This window comes from Penicillium angulare, assembly GCF_028827245.1.
Source record: "Penicillium angulare strain IBT 27051 chromosome Unknown utg000008l_segment0_segment0, whole genome shotgun sequence".
In the NCBI taxonomy this organism is placed as follows: Eukaryota; Fungi; Ascomycota; class Eurotiomycetes; order Eurotiales; family Aspergillaceae; genus Penicillium; species Penicillium angulare.
This window is the reverse complement of record NW_026623167.1, coordinates 1,025,817-1,043,591: the sequence shown is the minus strand read 5'-3', so window position 1 is coordinate 1,043,591 and position 17,775 is coordinate 1,025,817. Positions and strand designations below refer to the sequence as shown.

Genomic DNA, 17,775 nt, shown 5'->3' with positions numbered 1-17,775 from the left:
CGGGAGAGGACTAGAAATGATGGAAGAAAGTATATCATTCACTATTTTCGAACGTTTGAATCAGTCCCCGTCGATGAATTTCGTGACAGAAAATCGACAGAAACTTGCGCGAGACATTCCCCACAGGCAAAATCGGGGCGTATTGCCATTCTTGTCGTGAAGGAGGGTCCCTCGTACTGAGAAAAGATCCATTTTTAGCTCAGAATCGGAAATTTCAACGGTTATCATCTTGGCAGTTCGATGATCGCTATCTTTCCGCATTGATAGGCTCAAAGTGGAAGAAGACGTTGGTGGCTGAGCAAACGTACAACCAGTATCTTGCCAAAATGAAGTTCAAATAAACCTTGCATGTCATAAACTGGGATGGGGCTTTAGATCTAAAATGATTATATTACGTGCTCAAGCTATCAGATTGCTGACGTTGAGCTTTGCAAAAAAGAAGAAAAAAATCTAATCAATCAGATAAACTATCCACAATCTGATTAAACATTTATTATATTAGTCAGCAGAACAATATTTCGGGAAACCGTAAGGACACCATGAAATCATGGTTTTTGCAACTTTACCTAAAACAATTGTCGGAATTCATTAGAAAAACTGACACTGTGCCCATGTTTCCATACTATCTAACCTTAATGGCCGATTTCTCATGTTTGTACCCACTAGGTGGTCGAGGGATATGCAAGTACGTCAAAATGAGCATGATGGACGCCAAGTCAAACAATGTGGACATTGCAGGGAGCTGGCGTAACTAATTTAATATGATAAATAATTTCTTCAGCCCAGATATAGGTGATAAAGTCGGTCATATAGCCTCATCTCTTCCATCTTCACACAGGCATACCAATTTACTCCGCCAGATCTAGCAGTAGCCGTATTGTTCCAATGGACAACATTATAGGTGGCATTGTCACCACGTCAGGGATAAATGACGCCATTTTTATCCAGCAGCTTCCCCTACTTAGCAACTAGGTATACAAGTCAATAGTGTCGCGTACCTTTTTCTAACATCCTTACTGATTCAAAGCTGGGGCAGTCAAGTTGTCATATAATACAGAGCCGAAAATTAAGGGAATCTCAGACCCATGGCAGACATGATTCATTCCTGGTCCACAAATGCGACCGAGAATAAAATCGGGAACATTTATTTCCCAAGTAAGCTCCCATGTATCATTGATAAAAAAAGATTAAACATAAAAAATTATTTTTATTATAGCTGTGGATTCTTGCAGCGTATATTTCGCTATTACATCGGTACCAGTAGTTCGTAGTAAATCCAATGAACTGGTCATTAATGCCAGTCAAATTCTTCAATGTAGCGTTGAAACCCAAGACTGGTGTTTCAAGGACCTCTTTCTTTCTCTTCTAGCCGAGAAGAAAGGTGCCGAGGTAGGCATCCGAATTTCAGAAATTTGCAGGCGTATACTCGAAAGTACTGTTTTCTTTAAAGGAAGAGGCCATAATCGTCGTGATTAAAAGATACAACAGTCGGGACCTGGTTGAAGCGACCAGAGCTCAGTGCCGTGTTCCAATCCTCCTTGAGAATATCACCATCAATAAAAGCTCGGAAGGGCTCGATCCGCGCCACTAATCCCCATGGGAAGATGTTTTAAGCGCGCATGGAAAGTCGATCTTGATATTTTATCATCTGCGCCGATGTGAGATTGTGCTTTACGCAGCCATAGCCAAGACACCCGGAAATGTCCAAAAGTATTTCTGAAAGGGTTTTCATCATAGATGGTGTTTGCCATCCGGAAAGTGTGTTGCCTGATTCAACCCAAACGTGTTTAAACAGACCCTTTGGTGCAGGGCTCTGAATATGCGACATTGCAGAGCTTCCATCAGCAGGGTGACCAAGAATGGTAACTTGGTTGGGATCACCTCCATAAGCAGAAATATGATCTTGTACCCACTGCAAAGCCATAATTTGATCCCTCATGGCTTGATTCGTCCCCGTAGAGTTCTCTCTCGATGGATTTGTGAGCCATCCCAAAGCACCCAGATGGTAACTAATGGAGACCACGACCATCGACTGCCGACTGGCTATATTCATTCCGTAGTAATATGGGAAGGAGGAACCGCCATAGTAATACGAACGACCATGGATCCAGACCAAAACCGGAAGAGACCCAGTTTTGCTGTTCGGAATCATAGGAGTCTAAACATTAAAATAAAGACAATCTTCGGAGGTAGTCCAGTTTAATTAAACACCTGAATTATTGCTCAAGTCTTGCTATTTCGGCAGTAAGGATAGCCTCGGAGGGTTTATGATAGATTAGTAAAAACGCACAGGCCATATCGGCTTAAAGTCAACAGCAGAATAAACCTCGCTTTTGTCATTTGTCTGAAAACTTCTCAAATTTTCATGGTTTTGCAGTCGACGACTTCCCACAGGAGGTTGCGCGTACGGGATGCCTTGAGATCTCGATGCTAGAAGATCTCTAAATCCTCGAATACGCCCCTGGTCTGTGTTGGTAGTGACTAATTTATATTTTGAAATTGATGATACTGCACTTTCTGAAATGAGGCTGAATTCGTGCAGATTCCTTGAAACCGTTTCTCGCTGGGGACAGAGACAATTGACGCATTCATTTGATTGAAGGCGTAGCAGGTTCCATTTGAGCCAGGAAGCCAGAAGCTCGAGGTATATGCATCGATTATCTCAGTGTGGGAGAGGAGAGCCCCGAGAGCTTTAGTCTCATCTTGCTGTACGAAATGTTCCTCAAGGAAGGAGCAACCATTCAGAGCCTCCTTTTATGTTTGCTGTTTTAAGAGTAGTAGATATGACGGCGTACTCTCCACAGATCCACCCTGATTGAGGTTAATGTCGATAATTTAGTTATCTTCTCAATGTAATTAGAGATTTCAGCACATACTAGCGTGTTATTGATAAAGATGCTAAAAAGAGGCGAATCATTTTCCGGGGAGACGCGAGCATCCACATGTGCCACGGCTGGTAAAAGACCTATTAGCAGGGAATAAAGTTTTATTTTTTTGATCTTATTGTACCCCGTGTCTTTTAAATTGAACATGCGAGGAATTCCGTTCTTATATCCCTGACCCCCACAGCTCCACAGATCGAAAGTTGTCCAGGGGTTCCCGACACTTAGGCGAGCTCGCTACTCCACCTGTCCAGTCCAGTGCCATTTCTTCCAACATTCAATCGCTTCTTAGTGCCGATCCATCCGAATATATCAACCCCAGATTCTAGGTCATTTTAATTATATTGTTCAGGTGCCTATGATTTCACCCTTGGTTTCAAGTTCTTGATTTCCATCTCGTCCAGAATGCTTTTTAGACAATCTTCCTTCGGCTCCTTTCACCTTCGATCCAGTATTTGCCTGTCTTGCCGACATGAGAATACTCTGCTTGATACTTTGTGGCCGGGGACCTTCTTTATGACGTAGCTTGCACACTGAACATTTGCGACCTTGGAAAAATGATGCTATGCTTGCCGACCAAGCGTCTCAACCCAGGCGGTTAGTGGGCCATCGGGTCTTGATTTGCACGCCGATTCCGGATATTTCCTGCCGGCTGCTGATGACAATTATTTAATATATATAATAATGCAGTCTATGCGCCTCTTTCTTCAAATTCAATTCCAATGCCCCTATGGTCCATTTCCTTGTTGATGGTTATTTTTAGCCATATCCCGCCAGTAGCCCATCCGCCACACGAGGCCCTCACCGAATTACTATCCGCATCTTAATCTTGCCGAGTTCCACGAAGACTCTAATTGTTTCCAATCAGTTGCAATGTTGAGCAAATTCATTTCAATTCAGGGGAATATTGTACGAAGCCTAGTCCTGGTATTATCCAGTGCTATACACCGTGTATTCATATGTCTGTTCAAATAGTCTATTGGTTTATGAAAGTCTATATCTATACCGAATCTTTATCTGCCAAGTGATTGCAGCTCTTTCTCAACCACATTAATCGTACATAGTACCCAGGAGGGCAAAAAGCAAAGAAACCGCAAGAAGAATAACTCAAGTCATTCAAATATTCACCAAAAATGCCCTTCGGTCAACTTGCAGTCCCAAGGCCACGAACGCTCCAAAACTACCACATGTCATGAATACTGGCCCCCAAAATGCAGGAACAAATTTTCCCACAAGCAGGTATCGTCTCATAGACCAGTATCGAAAAAAACCATATCCCAAACACCAAACCCCAAGAATCTGACAAAGTCTTGAAGCAGGGATTCCAGGCACCAAAGAGCCAGATGACGCCTGTGTCGATGGAGCTAGGGCTGGAGCCAGATTTAGAGCAGCTATGCCGCTAGAGTCATCAGCACGATTACCCTGACTGATTCCCGCAGGGACTTGTGGTTGGTTTTGCTGCGCATGGGCGGGATCAATGGGCCCTAATCCGAATTTTGAACACAAAACTCGATCAATTGCTTCGAGACGGTCCAGGGCGAGAGCCATGGCCGCGAATCCGAGGCCTGCGCGTGTCCATGACAGAAATGTGCGCTCGTTGGCGTGATGGTCGCGCTGTTGGGAGCCGTTGTTTGCGACTCGCGCGGGGATGACTCGGCGAAGAAAGGAGGCGACCATCCCCGTCGAGTAGATGATTCAAGAATTATGGTCAAGACTCAAGAAGGTGAAAACTAAGTTTTATTTGTACTAGAGGTTAAAATCTTATTGTAGATGAAAGTAGGGATCGGGGATCGGGTGTTTTAGGGGCATTTTGCACGTGGCGGGCCTTGTGGGTCTATTGACGACCAGACGCGTCTGATGAAGTTTTTGCCGTCGAACATCTCCAGGAGCCTCTGAGGATTCGAATTTTTAGACGAAAACACGTGATTGAAAGAAACACTGTTGTTTCCCACTCACTGGGAAACACCAAATATGCATAACTGACGGCCTATATCTTGATTGGACATACTGGATGATATTTTCCCCGAAAAGACCATCCGATGCAGAATATGCGTGCGACTGCAATTACATGGCAGCCGATATGAAGAGTAAGTCTTAGAGATATACCGCCCGAAATCTGGAACAAATATACCTTTCATAAATAATCAACATGTAAGGCTAGGCGCGTGGACGGTGGACCCTCATGTCAAATTTAGAACTTTTGGGACTGCCCAGGTGCAATCGAACAGGTTCAAAGATAAATATCCAATACCTAAAATATTCACGTTCCCGGCCGCGAAACACACGAGCGGAAAACAAGACTCCTATTTCGAGGGCCGTAAGAGAAACATTGATGCTAATACTATCTGCCAGTGCATCGACTCCGAGTCGGAGAGCATGAAGAGGCAGAAGCTCTATAGTACCAGAGATGTGGTTCTTTTATAGAACCCGCGCGCAAACTTCACCCATCAGGAGAGATCCTATGATAATGCTCCTGATATTTGAAATATAATAACATCTTAATATTAAGCCATTGAAAGTATGCAGCTTCCAATCCTTTCTAGTTTTGGGCCGGTCGAATTTTAGCGGTGTTATAGCGATGAAGACCTGTAACCCTTGAATTTTGATTAGTAGCGGACAGTATATCATCTCTACCTATTCCTATTAAATAGTATATCTAGTAATATTAAGATCACTAACAGTTTCAAATCCTTATAGAACATTACACCACGCGTTTTCGGAACTTGAATCACAGCTCAGGTTGGGATCTTATCTGTATCATTCGAGTCGTGCTGAGGCTGGTGTTCAAATTCATATTGATCTACATCGTGATCATGCCTCCGGCCTGTAATCTGCAGTCGATGACAATCTTGATTCCGTCAAACTTTAATCGCCATCTGGCGATAATTTAAATCTCTTCATCTCTCTCATTGATCCCTGCTCTTTCAAACACGAAATTGGTCTGTGGCAAAACCCCGCCCTCGGTTTTCACTGCTGATACGACTCATTTACGGAAGTCCTCATTATTAGAGTGAATACTCTAGAACACTACTGCGCTGCCCGCAACACAAAGAATACTCTTATCGGAGGGGAGCTTTGGGACATGGGACTTGACCGAGGCTTCCTGTCTTTTGCTTGGTGGAAGTCCACCAGTGGCATTAAATTTATATCTATTGATATAGCTCATATTATAAACGAACCTTTCTGAAGGAAGAACTTGAATGCGACGTATATTTCCCTCCTAATTAGTATGACATGCACTAGAGACTCCGAAACCCCCAAATCTTCACTCATATTCAGACAGTTGCACTGTCTATTAAGTAGCTTTATAACATTATTCGTGAACCGTGGAGACAAATGCAGGGCGAAAGTGTCAAAAATTTGCTTGGAAAAATCGGTTAATCAACTAAAGTCTTGGCTATGGCTCGCCATCTCGGGTCCATGACCCCGGACACTTTAGCGTCGGATCTAGGCCGCGCTGAGTATACGGAGAGCCAGATAATTGACAGCGAAAGAGGAATAACGTGGGGGGGCCATGCAAGTAAAGAGAACATAATTGGTGGACCCCCTTGCTTAGCGGGATATGTGGATCCCATTGTTCTGGCACTTTGCGTTACCCTGCTTCATTAGCGCCATTATCTCTTCATGTCAATGAGCACGCCATTTTTCATGTGGATGAAAAGCTACGAGCGGAAGATTTGGAAGAAGAAGAAAAAAGTTTAAAACCTCCGACGTAGTCTGAGATTTTACCCTTAGCATAACTCTTCAAAAACCTCGTTCTTTGGTGAACGTCTGGGATTATTTAGGCTTTTTGAGTTCTTACTACTTAAGCCATGGCTGAACCGATCTCGGCTTCGGCATCCTCCGAAAATGAGCCGATCCAGAACACCAAGCGCGTTTGGTATCGAACAACCTTGTTCAACGCCTTTATTATCGGTGGCGTTGGATTTCTCGCGCCAGGATTGTGGAATGCGATGAACTCGCTCGGTGCCGGTGGCGCTGAATCACCGTTTTTAATCAATGCTGCAAATGCTTTGGTTTTTGGTCTGAGTATGCGCTAAGACCCATTATACGCGTCCCCCAAACATGATGCTGACTTGCGACCTTTAGTGGGATTTCTCTGTGTTTTTGGAGGTCCGATTGCGAATCGCATCGGTATGAACTGGACCTTAGTCCTTGGTGCCGTTGGATATCCCGTTTACTCGTGCGACCCCCTAGAATCCCCCTTGTTTGGTATAGCAAGCTAATTTCTTTGCAGAGCTGCGCTATACACAAATAATCGCTATGTGAATACTCACTGAACATTTGAAATGAAGCATGCAAAAACTGACAGGTAGATAACAGGGAAATGTGTGGTTTGTCCTCGTTGGTGCAGTCGCCTGTGGCTTGTCGTAAGTTTCAAAAGACAGCTGAATCTTGAAGATGGAAATATTGACTATTGCAGGGCGGGTCTTTTCTGGGCATCTGAAGGTGCCGTGGCGCTCGGATATCCCGAGCCATCTAAAAGAGGACAGTATATGAAGTAGGTTTAGGTCTCAATATGGGTCATTGGGTTGTGTCCTGACAATATCTAGTATCTGGCTTTGGTTCCGTACCGGCGGACCTCTCTTGGGAAGCGCTATCGTCCTGGGGCTTAACCAGTATGTGAAAATCATCATCCAAGATGTTGGGATTATGACTTGCTGACACTTACCCAGCTCTTCAGTTTCAGAGAGCAAAGGAAAGGTTGGATCAGGTAGGTCATTCACAGACGATACCATCTGGCATGTGACAATTTGCGATGGTCAACTCACCAAGAATGGTTCAATATAGAAACCTACCTTATCTTTGTCGCCCTGCAGTGTTTAGCCGTACCGCTTGCTATCTTTCTCACTCGGCCTGAAAATGTGCAACGTAGCGACGGAAGTTCCGTTCGAGTTGTCCGACAGGACTCATGGAAGGCCGAAATGGTTGAATTGTGGAAAGTAACTCGCCGAAAGGATGTAAGTTTTCAATCTTCAACCTTCTTCCACATTTTGAATAGCCACCTGACTTCACCTAGATTCTCCTCCTTTTGCCTGTCTTCTGGGCGGCCTATTTCAATCAGTACACCGGAAGTATGGACGCATCAACCCCTTTTTTGTGAATCGAGCTAACATTATTATGCAGACTTTGAGACATACTATTTCGGAGTGCGAGCCCGAGCTCTTATTGGGCTAGTCAGTATGTTTGAACTTACTTCACCACTTCCAAAGGCAAGCTTGAGCTAACATTTCCGGTCTAGGCTACCTTGCCGCCCTTGTTTCATCATGGATTATCAGCCGCTTCTTGGACTACCAGAAACTGGCAGTCAGGAGTCGAATCACCTACAGGTAAAAGGATTTTCCATATCAGTTACCAAATTGACTCTAATGACCTGTATAGTTTCTACTATGTCATTTTGCTCCACATTATTGCATGGGTTTACGGATGGGTTATTCAAGAGCAATACACCTCTAACCCACCCTCACTTGACTGGTCTGACAAGGGCTTCGTGAAGGGCATGTTTGTAATTCTCCTCTGGCGTGAGTCACTCAATCCAAAATCCAGCGATTCACGTCGAAGTGTTCTAATGATATCGCAGAATTCTCTCAACAAGCGTTGCAAAACTGGCTGTACTATCTTCTTTCAACCATGACAGATAACATTTCGGAATTATGTGAGTTTTACCATATTTTCTTCCGCGTGAAAACTTTTACTAATGGGCATTAGCTCGTTTGTCCGGAATTCTCCGTGGCCAGGAGAGCTTTGCTCAGGCAGTTTCATATGGAATCAATACCCGTGATTGGTACGGAGGAAGAGTTCCTCTTGCAGTCAACACCATTCTTTTGGGTAAGTAAAACCGATATCATTAGGCGTCGCGTTCTTTCGCCAATTAATTCCATGATTTGAATCTTGGAAAAATCAAATGCTAATTTGATTTGACAGGACTTGCTGTATTTCCTACTTGGCTGGTCATTAACAGCCATGTGCCACTTGAAAACAGCAAAAACGACGAAACGTATAACCAACGCAGTGATGAAGAGACGGGTTCAACGAATTCGAACGCGAAAGAGGCTGTTGTCTCTGGAGCTGAGGTGAATAAGGAGTGAAATCTCCAATGTTATGAATTGCAAGCCAACAAGAGCTTGGATTAATGGAATCGCATACGTATACATACTAGATCTTAATTATCAAGAAGACTGAAGGGGTAGTGGAGGACGAATGAAACTTCTTATTTAGCTATTTCAACATTTGTGCCTATTTTCTATAATCTTCCCCGGTAAATGATAGGATATATGCGGAATCAATGGGATATGCATATGATAAGGCAACACGCGCCATCGTCTGTTACTAGTAGCGCTTAGCAGGGGTTGTTGTATTTTTATGCACATCTGCTAGCTCGGGCGCGTCGGCGTCCTATAAAAATCTCCATCACCACCTGAGGGCCCGCCCGCTTTGCGCTGTATACCGTACACATGGATGGAGGTTTCCGGAGTTTGGGTCAGTCCACATGAATAAGGGGCGGGCCGATGAGCAGTTTCCAAGATTCTCGAAGTTGAAGCTGTTGAGGCTGAAGTGAGATGTAATTTTGGTGATGAAATTTGAATACATCTGAACTGGTAATTAATCCCGCGATTACAGAACCGCCCACCCGGTTACCCCACCTTCCAGAAAAAAATACGCATGGATGCTTGCTTCTTGTTCTTCAATCCATCTTGTCTTGTCTTTGATATCTCAATCCTTATTTCAAATCACACCAACAACAAGATTCAATATGGGGGTCCAACGAAAGATCATTACCCGCGGTAAGGGCGTCGCACCTGTCGAAGGCGACAAGGTCTCGATCCACTACACCGGCTGGCTCTACGATGCCAAGAAGGCGAGCAAGGGCTTCCAGGGCAAACAGTATGCTATTTTACATTGGCCAACCCACCTCTTATATGGGTCGAATGATACTAACCAATGGGACTAGGTTCGACAGCTCCAGAACCCCTGGCCGTGGCCCTCTGGAAGTTCTGATTGGTACTGGACAAGTCATCAAGGGTAAAGCTCTCTTCCCTCGAGCGTCTAATCATCTCGAAAACGGTCCATGTTTGATGATCGGATGAACTCCTGCGTTCCAATTCGTATCTCTTTGCTAATGCCAATCAATTAGGCTGGGATGAAGGTGTCATGGAGATGTCTCTGGGTGAGAAGGCTACCTTGACTATTACCCCGTGAGTGAAACCAGTCGAACCACAAGACACTGAGCCATTACTGACAATTTTCAGCGACTACGCATACGGAGACAAGTAAGTCAAATCAAGGATGTCTGAAATGATCAGATAGATATCTCGGGGATACCCGTTGATCTATTGATCAACATGTCTAACAATTCTTCCGCATAGGGCAATGGGCAAAATTCCCGCCGGCTCAACTTTGATCTTGTAAGAATTACGATTCACAGATGATATTGATTCTTGACTAACTAACCTTTCATAGCGAGGTCGAGCTTCTGAAGGTCAACGACAAGGCTGCTGCTTAAATGGCAACGACAATCCTAGAATTCAAGTAAAATCACGCAATATCATCCAGAAAATTCCCTCGCCTGAGATTTCTCGTGGAAATATAAATCAGCCACTGCTAAGATACCTTAGAAATATAAATCTTTAATTTGTTCCAAGCAATGTAATTTCTGAGAGATACTAAGAGATACTACTTACTATGGCGCGAAGTAAGTGGTTTTTCTTTGTGTTATCCTGATGGAAAATAGGCAGAGGAGTTGTGTATAAGTACAGAAAATTGGTGATTTCGAAATATCTGTAAACTACCAATGACCAGTGAATGGCGGTTAGTCTAATCATAATCCGTATGCAAGATCGTGACTGAGCAAGGACCTCCGCTTGAACAGCCTGAGGCTTCCATTCTCTCTTCCTTTCTCCTCCTACTTTACTCAAATCAAAGCTCATATGTTGCTCACTTCGCGTCCTTCTAGAAGCTGCCCACAATGGATGAACCACTCGAAAAAGGTTGTGACGCATGCGGGTGGACACTTGACCAAAAGACAAGGTGTGACTACACAATCCACCTCAAACTCTTCTACGGGGCGTCGAGGGGGGGGGGGGGGGGCGGTCCATCGGGCCGGATGTGATCTTGAAAGATCGCCCAGATGAGGGCCCAAAAGCAACAGTCGAACTCAAGATATTGCGGTATCTGGCGGCTCATACCGACATCCCTGTCCCGAAGGTATTACGAGATTGGGTTGATCGCAGCGGCAGATACTTTGTTATGAGTGAACTTATAGACGGACAGACACTTGAAGAATCATCGCCTTCTTTACCCAAAGAAGAAAAATTGAATATCGCCGGCCATGTTGTCAAGTACGAAAGCATCTTCGTTCTGTTGCGTCAAGCTCTATACAGTGCATCGATCACAGTCCATGTTATCCAGGACTGCTATTTTTCGATCTCGAACCACGCGAACCATTCCACCTCGACCAAGAACTTTGGAATACACTGGCGCTTAATCTTCATATTCTTCCAGAGCGGGTTTTAGAGAAGTTGAGGAAGAGCTTTCCAACACGTGTGCCATATGTGCTTACCCATTGCGATCTCAATCTGGGAATTATAATGGTCAAAGACGGAAAGGTGGTTGGCATACTTGACCGGGAATACGCTGCGATTTTCCCCATTTGGTATGAGTATGTTTCAGCCTCCTTTGGATTTACAGTGATGGATGTTGAATGGAAAGCTTTGCTTCGACAGCGCCTAGGTCAAATTGATGAGGCATATGAGGAAGCGAGGCAGTTCTGGAGGGATCTATGCAGTTTGAGACAGTACCCGAGTTTGGATGATAACGGTCAAGAGACTTTAAAAAGACTCTCTTGATGTTTCGAAACGAATAGAATTAGTTATTATTCCCTTTATTAGATGCAATACCATTGGCTAAATCAACCCAGATAAGGCGCTATTCAGGCAATAAGGCACAGGTCAGCAAAAGTGGTGGATGCTGCCCATCATGCGGGGGAGATCATCGACCGCGGCCACTATGCTCAAAAGTTCCCCGCGGGCAATATCAACAGCAACTTCCATCACCTTTCAACATGAACGGCCAAACCCAAAGGCCAAACAGAGGAGACCGTCCTTACAGGTCCCACATGAAACCTGCTTGTACACATTGCAGACGACGAAAATCACGCTGTAAGGTAGAAAATCAATCCACATCGTGCTTACAATGTCGAATCCACGGTACCGACTGCTCATTCCCACCCGAAAAGCCGCGCAAAACTGCACCGAGGAAATCTCGAAGAACTGAACAGCACAATAGCCCATCAGACTCTCCGAGCTTGTCGGCAAATACAAATTTGGCATCACCTTATGGATTGCCAAATTCAATTTCAGAGCGATCTATGACCATAGACGCCCTACACGGTTGCCTGAATGAAGATGGGACACCAATTACTACACCAGGTCCTACGTGGCCAGAAATTCAAAGTTCTTTGGACGCACCGCTGTCACTAGAAGCTGAAAATGATAACCCACACATTGTGGGCCCGACAGCAGTGGATGATACCCATGTTTTGGCGGACTATCTCTTAAGCTTTCCAGGTAATCGAGGAATACGCTCGGTGCAGTCAGTTCGAGCGGGAGGTTCAATGCCGCCTATCGTCTTCACCAAAGTCCAGAAACGGCCGTTGGGTATAGCTCCTAATACCAGCCCAAGTTCACAAAAGTTGGAAATTATCGAAAAGCTCATTGAGCCATGGGCACAACAATTGGTTGACCTGTCAGTTCTCGTCTGTATTAGCTCCCATTTCTGTATATTTACTAATTGGAGATGTCCACAGATATTTCAGGAAGGTCCACCCATGTTTTCCTTTATTAGATGAAACGGCATTCCGAAAACAATACCTCAATTCCAAAGATCGCATATCCCCCGCATTGCTAGCTTGCTTATATGCACACATGCTTTCTTTGTGGAGATACGATTCCAAATTATCGCAAACACGATGTCCTGATAGCCGATTTATCTGGAATCTCGCCTCAGATACAGTATACTCGGAGCTGCACTTGTCGCCTGGAATACCAACAATTACTGCGATACTTCTGAACATCGGTGGCCGTCCTACTACATCGATGGTTGGTAATGGTGTTCAACTGGGCTCGGCTGTTAGCCTCTGTCACTCTATGGGACTCAATCGCAATCCACTTCCGTGGGATATCCCCGAAGGAGAGAAGAGCTTGAGAATTAATGTTTGGTGGTCGGTATTGATTCATGATCGCTGGTAAGTTATATGTTCAAAGACACAAATCACTGGAACTAACATGGGTATGCCGAAGGTCGGGCCTTGCTTATGGAACACCTCCGCATATACGAAGATCACAATATGATGTGCCTCTCCCTGCAAGAGATAGGATTTGTGCACCAGGGAAAGATGAGAACGAAAATGCGACATTCATATCACTTGCAGGTCTGACCGAGGTACTAGGCTACTGTCTAGAATACGTTTATTGCATAAATACCCAATGTCCCACAAGAAACCTTGACTATGAACTCAACAGGTGGGTTGAGAATGTTCCAATAGAAGTTCGAAAAATCTTAACTCGGGGCATAAACCTTCATATCCCCGGAGCCTCAAACCTCCGACTCTCATTTCTGTCTGTGAGACTTCTCTTGCGACGAATTGAGCTTGACCGCGCAAGACAAGAAACGAATGCGGATAATGAAATGTTATCAAACAGTCTCATTGAGGCACGCCGGAGTGCGGAAGAGATTGTGACATTCGTACAAGAACTTGAGGAGTCGCAACTCGGAGACTTCTGGCTCCCAGAAGTAGCATTTACATTCTCATCAACGGTTACCTTCCTCATTCGCTGCGCTTTAGAAACAGAGCAGAATCCCGGCGGCTTTGCTCAGAGCCCATCTTTACAAATGGCAAATGACTTCCTATCATCACTCAAATCTCACCAGGAGAAGTACGGCTGGGATTTGGCCGATATATGTCTGGCACAGCACTCTGAGATTGTTGAAAAGCTTTTAACGGTATTACCTTCCGACATCCCTTTGATAGGCCCTGGTCTTGAGTCTCGGCAATTTCTTATGACTGATATGGCTTTTATGGATGATATATTTCCTAGCATTTGGGATACTCTGCAGAGTAGTATGTGAGTTTCTTTGAACTGGGATGTCCTTCAAAGTTCGGGTATACTAGGTTTCAATTGCTCAGGATAGAGCTGCGGTGGGGGCAATTGGTGATCTAAGGATGAATTGATCACCTGCATGTGCTCAATTTACAATCCCTCCGGCCGTAGATGTTATGACAATTCAGTTCAATTCAATTTTGAACTCAAATTTCTTTTTTTTTTCCAGTTTCTTCTCTAAAATATTTGCTCAATTCAGAATCTTTGCACTGCATTTACATACTACCCTGATCGTAAGTAATGACAACTAAATTTATCTGAGCTCTCGCTAGAAATGTAGCGTCGACTACTAAATGACATTGCCTTAGTGCTATCATTCTTGTGCTATATTATTCTGATAACATCCACAGGTAATACACCGAAATAGTTGTGCTTGAAACATTTATCTCTAAATATCGATTGGGCCTGGCTAGATGAAAGTATGTCACATCGATCGGCATGTATCACGCCGCGGATACTTCCCTCCGTGGCCCGCGGCAAAGTACACAGCGTTCTGGAATTAGATAAGGACGAACAAAACTCCTAGAAAAAGAGGGGGGGTCCAATCTTTAATAATTTCATAAGAGATCCTGATCTTGCATCTATTTCTTGCATTCCCAAACAACATCCTTTTCGTTTAATCGTAAATATCACCGAAAACAAGCAATCAAACAATGGCACCATCAACCATCGAAACCGAATCCCAGATCACCAATTCAAAAAGAACAGATGATCCCCCAACTATATACAAAGATCAAAACAACGAAGGGCTTCAAAAGAAAAGCGAAAAATACCTTCTAAACTACGGCACAAAATTCAATAAAGATGTCATCTGCGGAAGCAAAGGCCTCTACGTCTACACCGCAACAGGCCACAAAATCCTCGACTGGACATCAGGCCAAATGTCCTGCCTGCTAGGACATGGTCATCCCGAAATCGTAAAAGTGATCTCCACACACGCAGAACACCTCGACCACCTCTTCTCAGGCATGATATCACCCCCAGTCATCAGACTAGCAGAACGACTTTGCAACCTCCTCCCGCCTGGTCTAGATAAGGCCTTCTTCCTATCAACAGGTGGCGAAAGCAACGAGGCAGCTATCAAAATGGCAAAGGTTTACACTGGAAAGTTCGAAATTGTGGGATTAGGCGCTAGCTGGCATGGTGTTACGGGCCAAGCACTAGGTGCACAGTATCATTTTGGGAGAAAGGGACAAGGTCCACTTATGCCGGGCTCTCTTATGCTTCCTGCTCCAAATGGGTATCGATCTATCTTTCGGAAGAAGGACGGATCGTATGATTGGGAGGGTGAGATGGAGTATGGTTGGTCTATGATCGATATGCAATCTTGTGGATCGTTGGCTGCTTGTATAGTTGAGTGTATACAGTCTTCGGCTGGGATGCATGTTCTTCCATCGGGATACCTGAGCGCACTTAAGAAGCAATGTGAGAAGAGGGGGATGCTTCTTATTGTTGATGAGGCACAGACTGGAGTGGGACGATGTGGAGATATAATGGCTATTGCTCATGAGAGGGTGACTCCTGATATTCTCACTTTGAGTAAAACGCTTGGGAATGGTCTACCGTTAAGTGCTGTTGTTACTAGTGCTGGGATCGAGAAGGTTTGTGTGGAGAGAGATTATTGTTTCTACACGACGCATGTTAATGATCCGCTCCCTGCTGCTGTTGGGGATAAGGTTCTTGAGATTGTGGAGAGGGATGGATTGGTGGGGAATTCTCGGGCCATGGGGAATTTACTGCATGCGGGATTGGGGAAGTTGAAGGAGAAGTTTGCTTGTATTGGGGATGTGAGGGGACGGGGACTTATGGCTGGTGTTGAGATTGTGGGCTGCCGTGAGACAAAGGTTTCTGATTTGAATCTTGCGAAGAAGATTGCTGATCGGGCGTATGAGTTGGGGCTTTGGGCTAATTTGAGTAGTCATTCGAGCTTTGGCGGTGTTTTCCGGATTGCGCCACCGATTACTATTACTGAAGAAGAACTCCTTCGTGGGCTAAGGGTTCTGGAAAGCGCTTTTGAGAGCACCCTTGGGAGTGGTGGACACTGAGACTCAGAGGTATAGACCCAGTCAGCGCGGGATTTCTGGCTAGAGCTCCTTGGATAAATTCACTATAATTTCTTACGAGCAAGAATAGCTACAAATGCCTTGACTAATTTGTACGAATGTTTATTCACACATGCTTTCTTTCTAGATGTACTACTTCCAACCTTGGTTCAAACATTTGAAGGTTCAAGTTCCAATCATCAAATAACCCTCTTTCAAGTTCCTCTACTAGGTATTGATTACTTCTCATACAATCAAAATGGCAACCCCAAACCAAACCCCTCGCCTTATTCGTTTGACTATCAAGTTCTACAAGGGCGAAGCCCGACAGGGTGGTGAGGGCCATGACTTCGCTCGAGACTTTATTATGAAGGCAGCAAAGCTGCACGCAAAGCAAGGAATCTACAAGTACCAGCAGGTAAATATTAAACCCTTCATCTTTTCTTTTTCGTGGTTTGGCTATCCTGACACGACGACAGTGCTACTCCCCCAGAGCGTATCGCACCTTTATGGACGACATGAACCGCCGCAACAAGCGCGGCTGGGTGATTGAGGTACAATTCTCACGGCCCTTGCTCAGATTTTGATTTTGATTTTAATCTTGAAGAGAGAAATTTATCATCTAACTTTCTGGTATAGGATCATGTTGTGAGGATTGAGTTCTACTTCCGCAGCTTTGCCGAGCTCAACAAAGTCAACAGCGACCCAGAGTTCCAGGCCTTTCAGGTCTCCGAAGAGCCGTTCGTCAACCGAGTACATACAGTTGTCTCTCTCTCCTGGGTGGAGAACTATGTGGACGAGAGCAAGGTGGTCAACATTGTGGATGACAAGTCTACTTATCCCGCTTATGACGAGCTGTTGGATCTATCCACTGCTTTAGGATCGGGTGGTGCGTGGTCAGCAAAATAAGAGAGTTCATAAAGCATTATGAAAGTTCACGGCTCTTAAAATCACGCACTGGGAAGCTTGAGTGGAGAAGAGAAAGAGTCCTGGAATTAGAGGGTCTCCTGAGTTTGACTGTCTGAGAAGATGTTAGCCCCCACTCTCTACATCTCTCTCTCCGTAGCCTAGCTTCATCCATATCCATATTTCTCCGTGTGATCGTTACCCCCCCCCCTCTCCTAGAGGTTATTTAGAATAATACTCGTTACAGTCTACTAGCCGTGCCTTACCCTACGGTCTGGACACCAAACACGACTAGCCGCATTTGGTGTCCCGCAGCGCAATGTAATTCTCACCGGAATGTAATTTTTTCGCCTTTATATACAATTTTTTTTAGCAATTTAGAATTTATCATAAAAACCAATAACCTCTCCCGACTCGCTGTATAACGGTTCTGCCTCTGCCTCTCTTTGAGCCTCCGTAATACGTGGTGTGGTAGGAACACCGTACTTTTTCTCCAATTCTTTTACCGCCCGTCTCTCATCTTTTTTGTCTTCCTTTGCCTTCCTCTCAGCTATACTACGTTTAGCATCTTTAACACGTATAACACTATCATCACTAAGGCCCATAACACGCCGTCTAGTAGTTTTTTTCTCCCGCGGGGCTCGGATGGCGGCCATTTCCCGTATAGTAGCTGTAGTATTGGCTAAGGCGTTAAAATAGAACTCTTGCTCATCTAAGACCTGTGCGAGTGTTTTTTTTTCTTTGGGCGTTAAATCAGGCCGGCAGAGAAGAGGAAAGAGATGTTTT

At 44.7% G+C, this 17,775-nt stretch overlaps 8 protein-coding genes across 8 annotated transcripts; 5 read left to right on the top strand and 3 right to left on the bottom strand.

The window, feature by feature from the left end:
• Positions 1-1,609: 1,609 nt before the first annotated feature.
• Positions 1,610-2,053, bottom strand: N7478_011109 (alpha/beta-hydrolase; the record flags this gene model as incomplete). Its single annotated transcript, XM_056927323.1, has 1 exon — positions 1,610-2,053. The coding sequence occupies one exon, from the start codon at positions 2,051-2,053 to the stop codon at positions 1,610-1,612; it is 444 nt and encodes a 147-aa protein (XP_056774371.1).
• Positions 2,054-3,998: 1,945 nt separating this feature from the next.
• Positions 3,999-4,559, bottom strand: N7478_011108 (uncharacterized protein; the record flags this gene model as incomplete). Its single annotated transcript, XM_056927322.1, has 1 exon — positions 3,999-4,559. The coding sequence occupies one exon, from the start codon at positions 4,557-4,559 to the stop codon at positions 3,999-4,001; it is 561 nt and encodes a 186-aa protein (XP_056774370.1).
• A 2,135-nt stretch (positions 4,560-6,694) lies between these two features.
• On the top strand, positions 6,695-8,971 carry N7478_011107 (uncharacterized protein; the record flags this gene model as incomplete). The annotated part of the gene is made up of 15 exons (XM_056927321.1): positions 6,695-6,911; positions 6,972-7,065; positions 7,120-7,147; positions 7,206-7,252; positions 7,306-7,383; positions 7,436-7,501; positions 7,559-7,596; positions 7,659-7,843; positions 7,903-7,957; positions 8,010-8,063; positions 8,125-8,212; positions 8,265-8,404; positions 8,464-8,538; positions 8,592-8,711; positions 8,808-8,971. The coding sequence occupies 15 exons, from the start codon at positions 6,695-6,697 to the stop codon at positions 8,969-8,971; spliced, it is 1,449 nt and encodes a 482-aa protein (XP_056774369.1).
• A 665-nt stretch (positions 8,972-9,636) lies between these two features.
• N7478_011106 (FKBP-type peptidyl-prolyl cis-trans isomerase) lies at positions 9,637-10,386 on the top strand (the record flags this gene model as incomplete). Its single annotated transcript, XM_056927320.1, has 6 exons — positions 9,637-9,767; positions 9,835-9,905; positions 10,018-10,078; positions 10,133-10,153; positions 10,250-10,288; positions 10,344-10,386. The coding sequence occupies 6 exons, from the start codon at positions 9,637-9,639 to the stop codon at positions 10,384-10,386; spliced, it is 366 nt and encodes a 121-aa protein (XP_056774368.1).
• Positions 10,387-12,805: 2,419 nt separating this feature from the next.
• On the top strand, positions 12,806-14,009 carry N7478_011105 (fungal specific transcription factor domain-containing protein; the record flags this gene model as incomplete). The annotated part of the gene is made up of 2 exons (XM_056927319.1): positions 12,806-13,125; positions 13,403-14,009. 2 exons carry the CDS (start codon positions 12,806-12,808, stop codon positions 14,007-14,009), a joined length of 927 nt encoding a protein of 308 aa, XP_056774367.1.
• A 685-nt stretch (positions 14,010-14,694) lies between these two features.
• N7478_011104 (aspartate aminotransferase family protein) lies at positions 14,695-16,086 on the top strand (the record flags this gene model as incomplete). The annotated part of the gene is made up of 1 exon (XM_056927318.1): positions 14,695-16,086. The coding sequence occupies one exon, from the start codon at positions 14,695-14,697 to the stop codon at positions 16,084-16,086; it is 1,392 nt and encodes a 463-aa protein (XP_056774366.1).
• Positions 16,087-16,342: 256 nt separating this feature from the next.
• Positions 16,343-16,992, top strand: N7478_011103 (uncharacterized protein; the record flags this gene model as incomplete). The annotated part of the gene is made up of 3 exons (XM_056927317.1): positions 16,343-16,501; positions 16,563-16,637; positions 16,723-16,992. The coding sequence occupies 3 exons, from the start codon at positions 16,343-16,345 to the stop codon at positions 16,990-16,992; spliced, it is 504 nt and encodes a 167-aa protein (XP_056774365.1).
• Positions 16,993-17,366: 374 nt separating this feature from the next.
• On the bottom strand, positions 17,367-17,645 carry N7478_011102 (uncharacterized protein; the record flags this gene model as incomplete). The annotated part of the gene is made up of 1 exon (XM_056927316.1): positions 17,367-17,645. The coding sequence occupies one exon, from the start codon at positions 17,643-17,645 to the stop codon at positions 17,367-17,369; it is 279 nt and encodes a 92-aa protein (XP_056774364.1).
• Between the last annotated feature and the right edge of the window lie 130 nt (positions 17,646-17,775).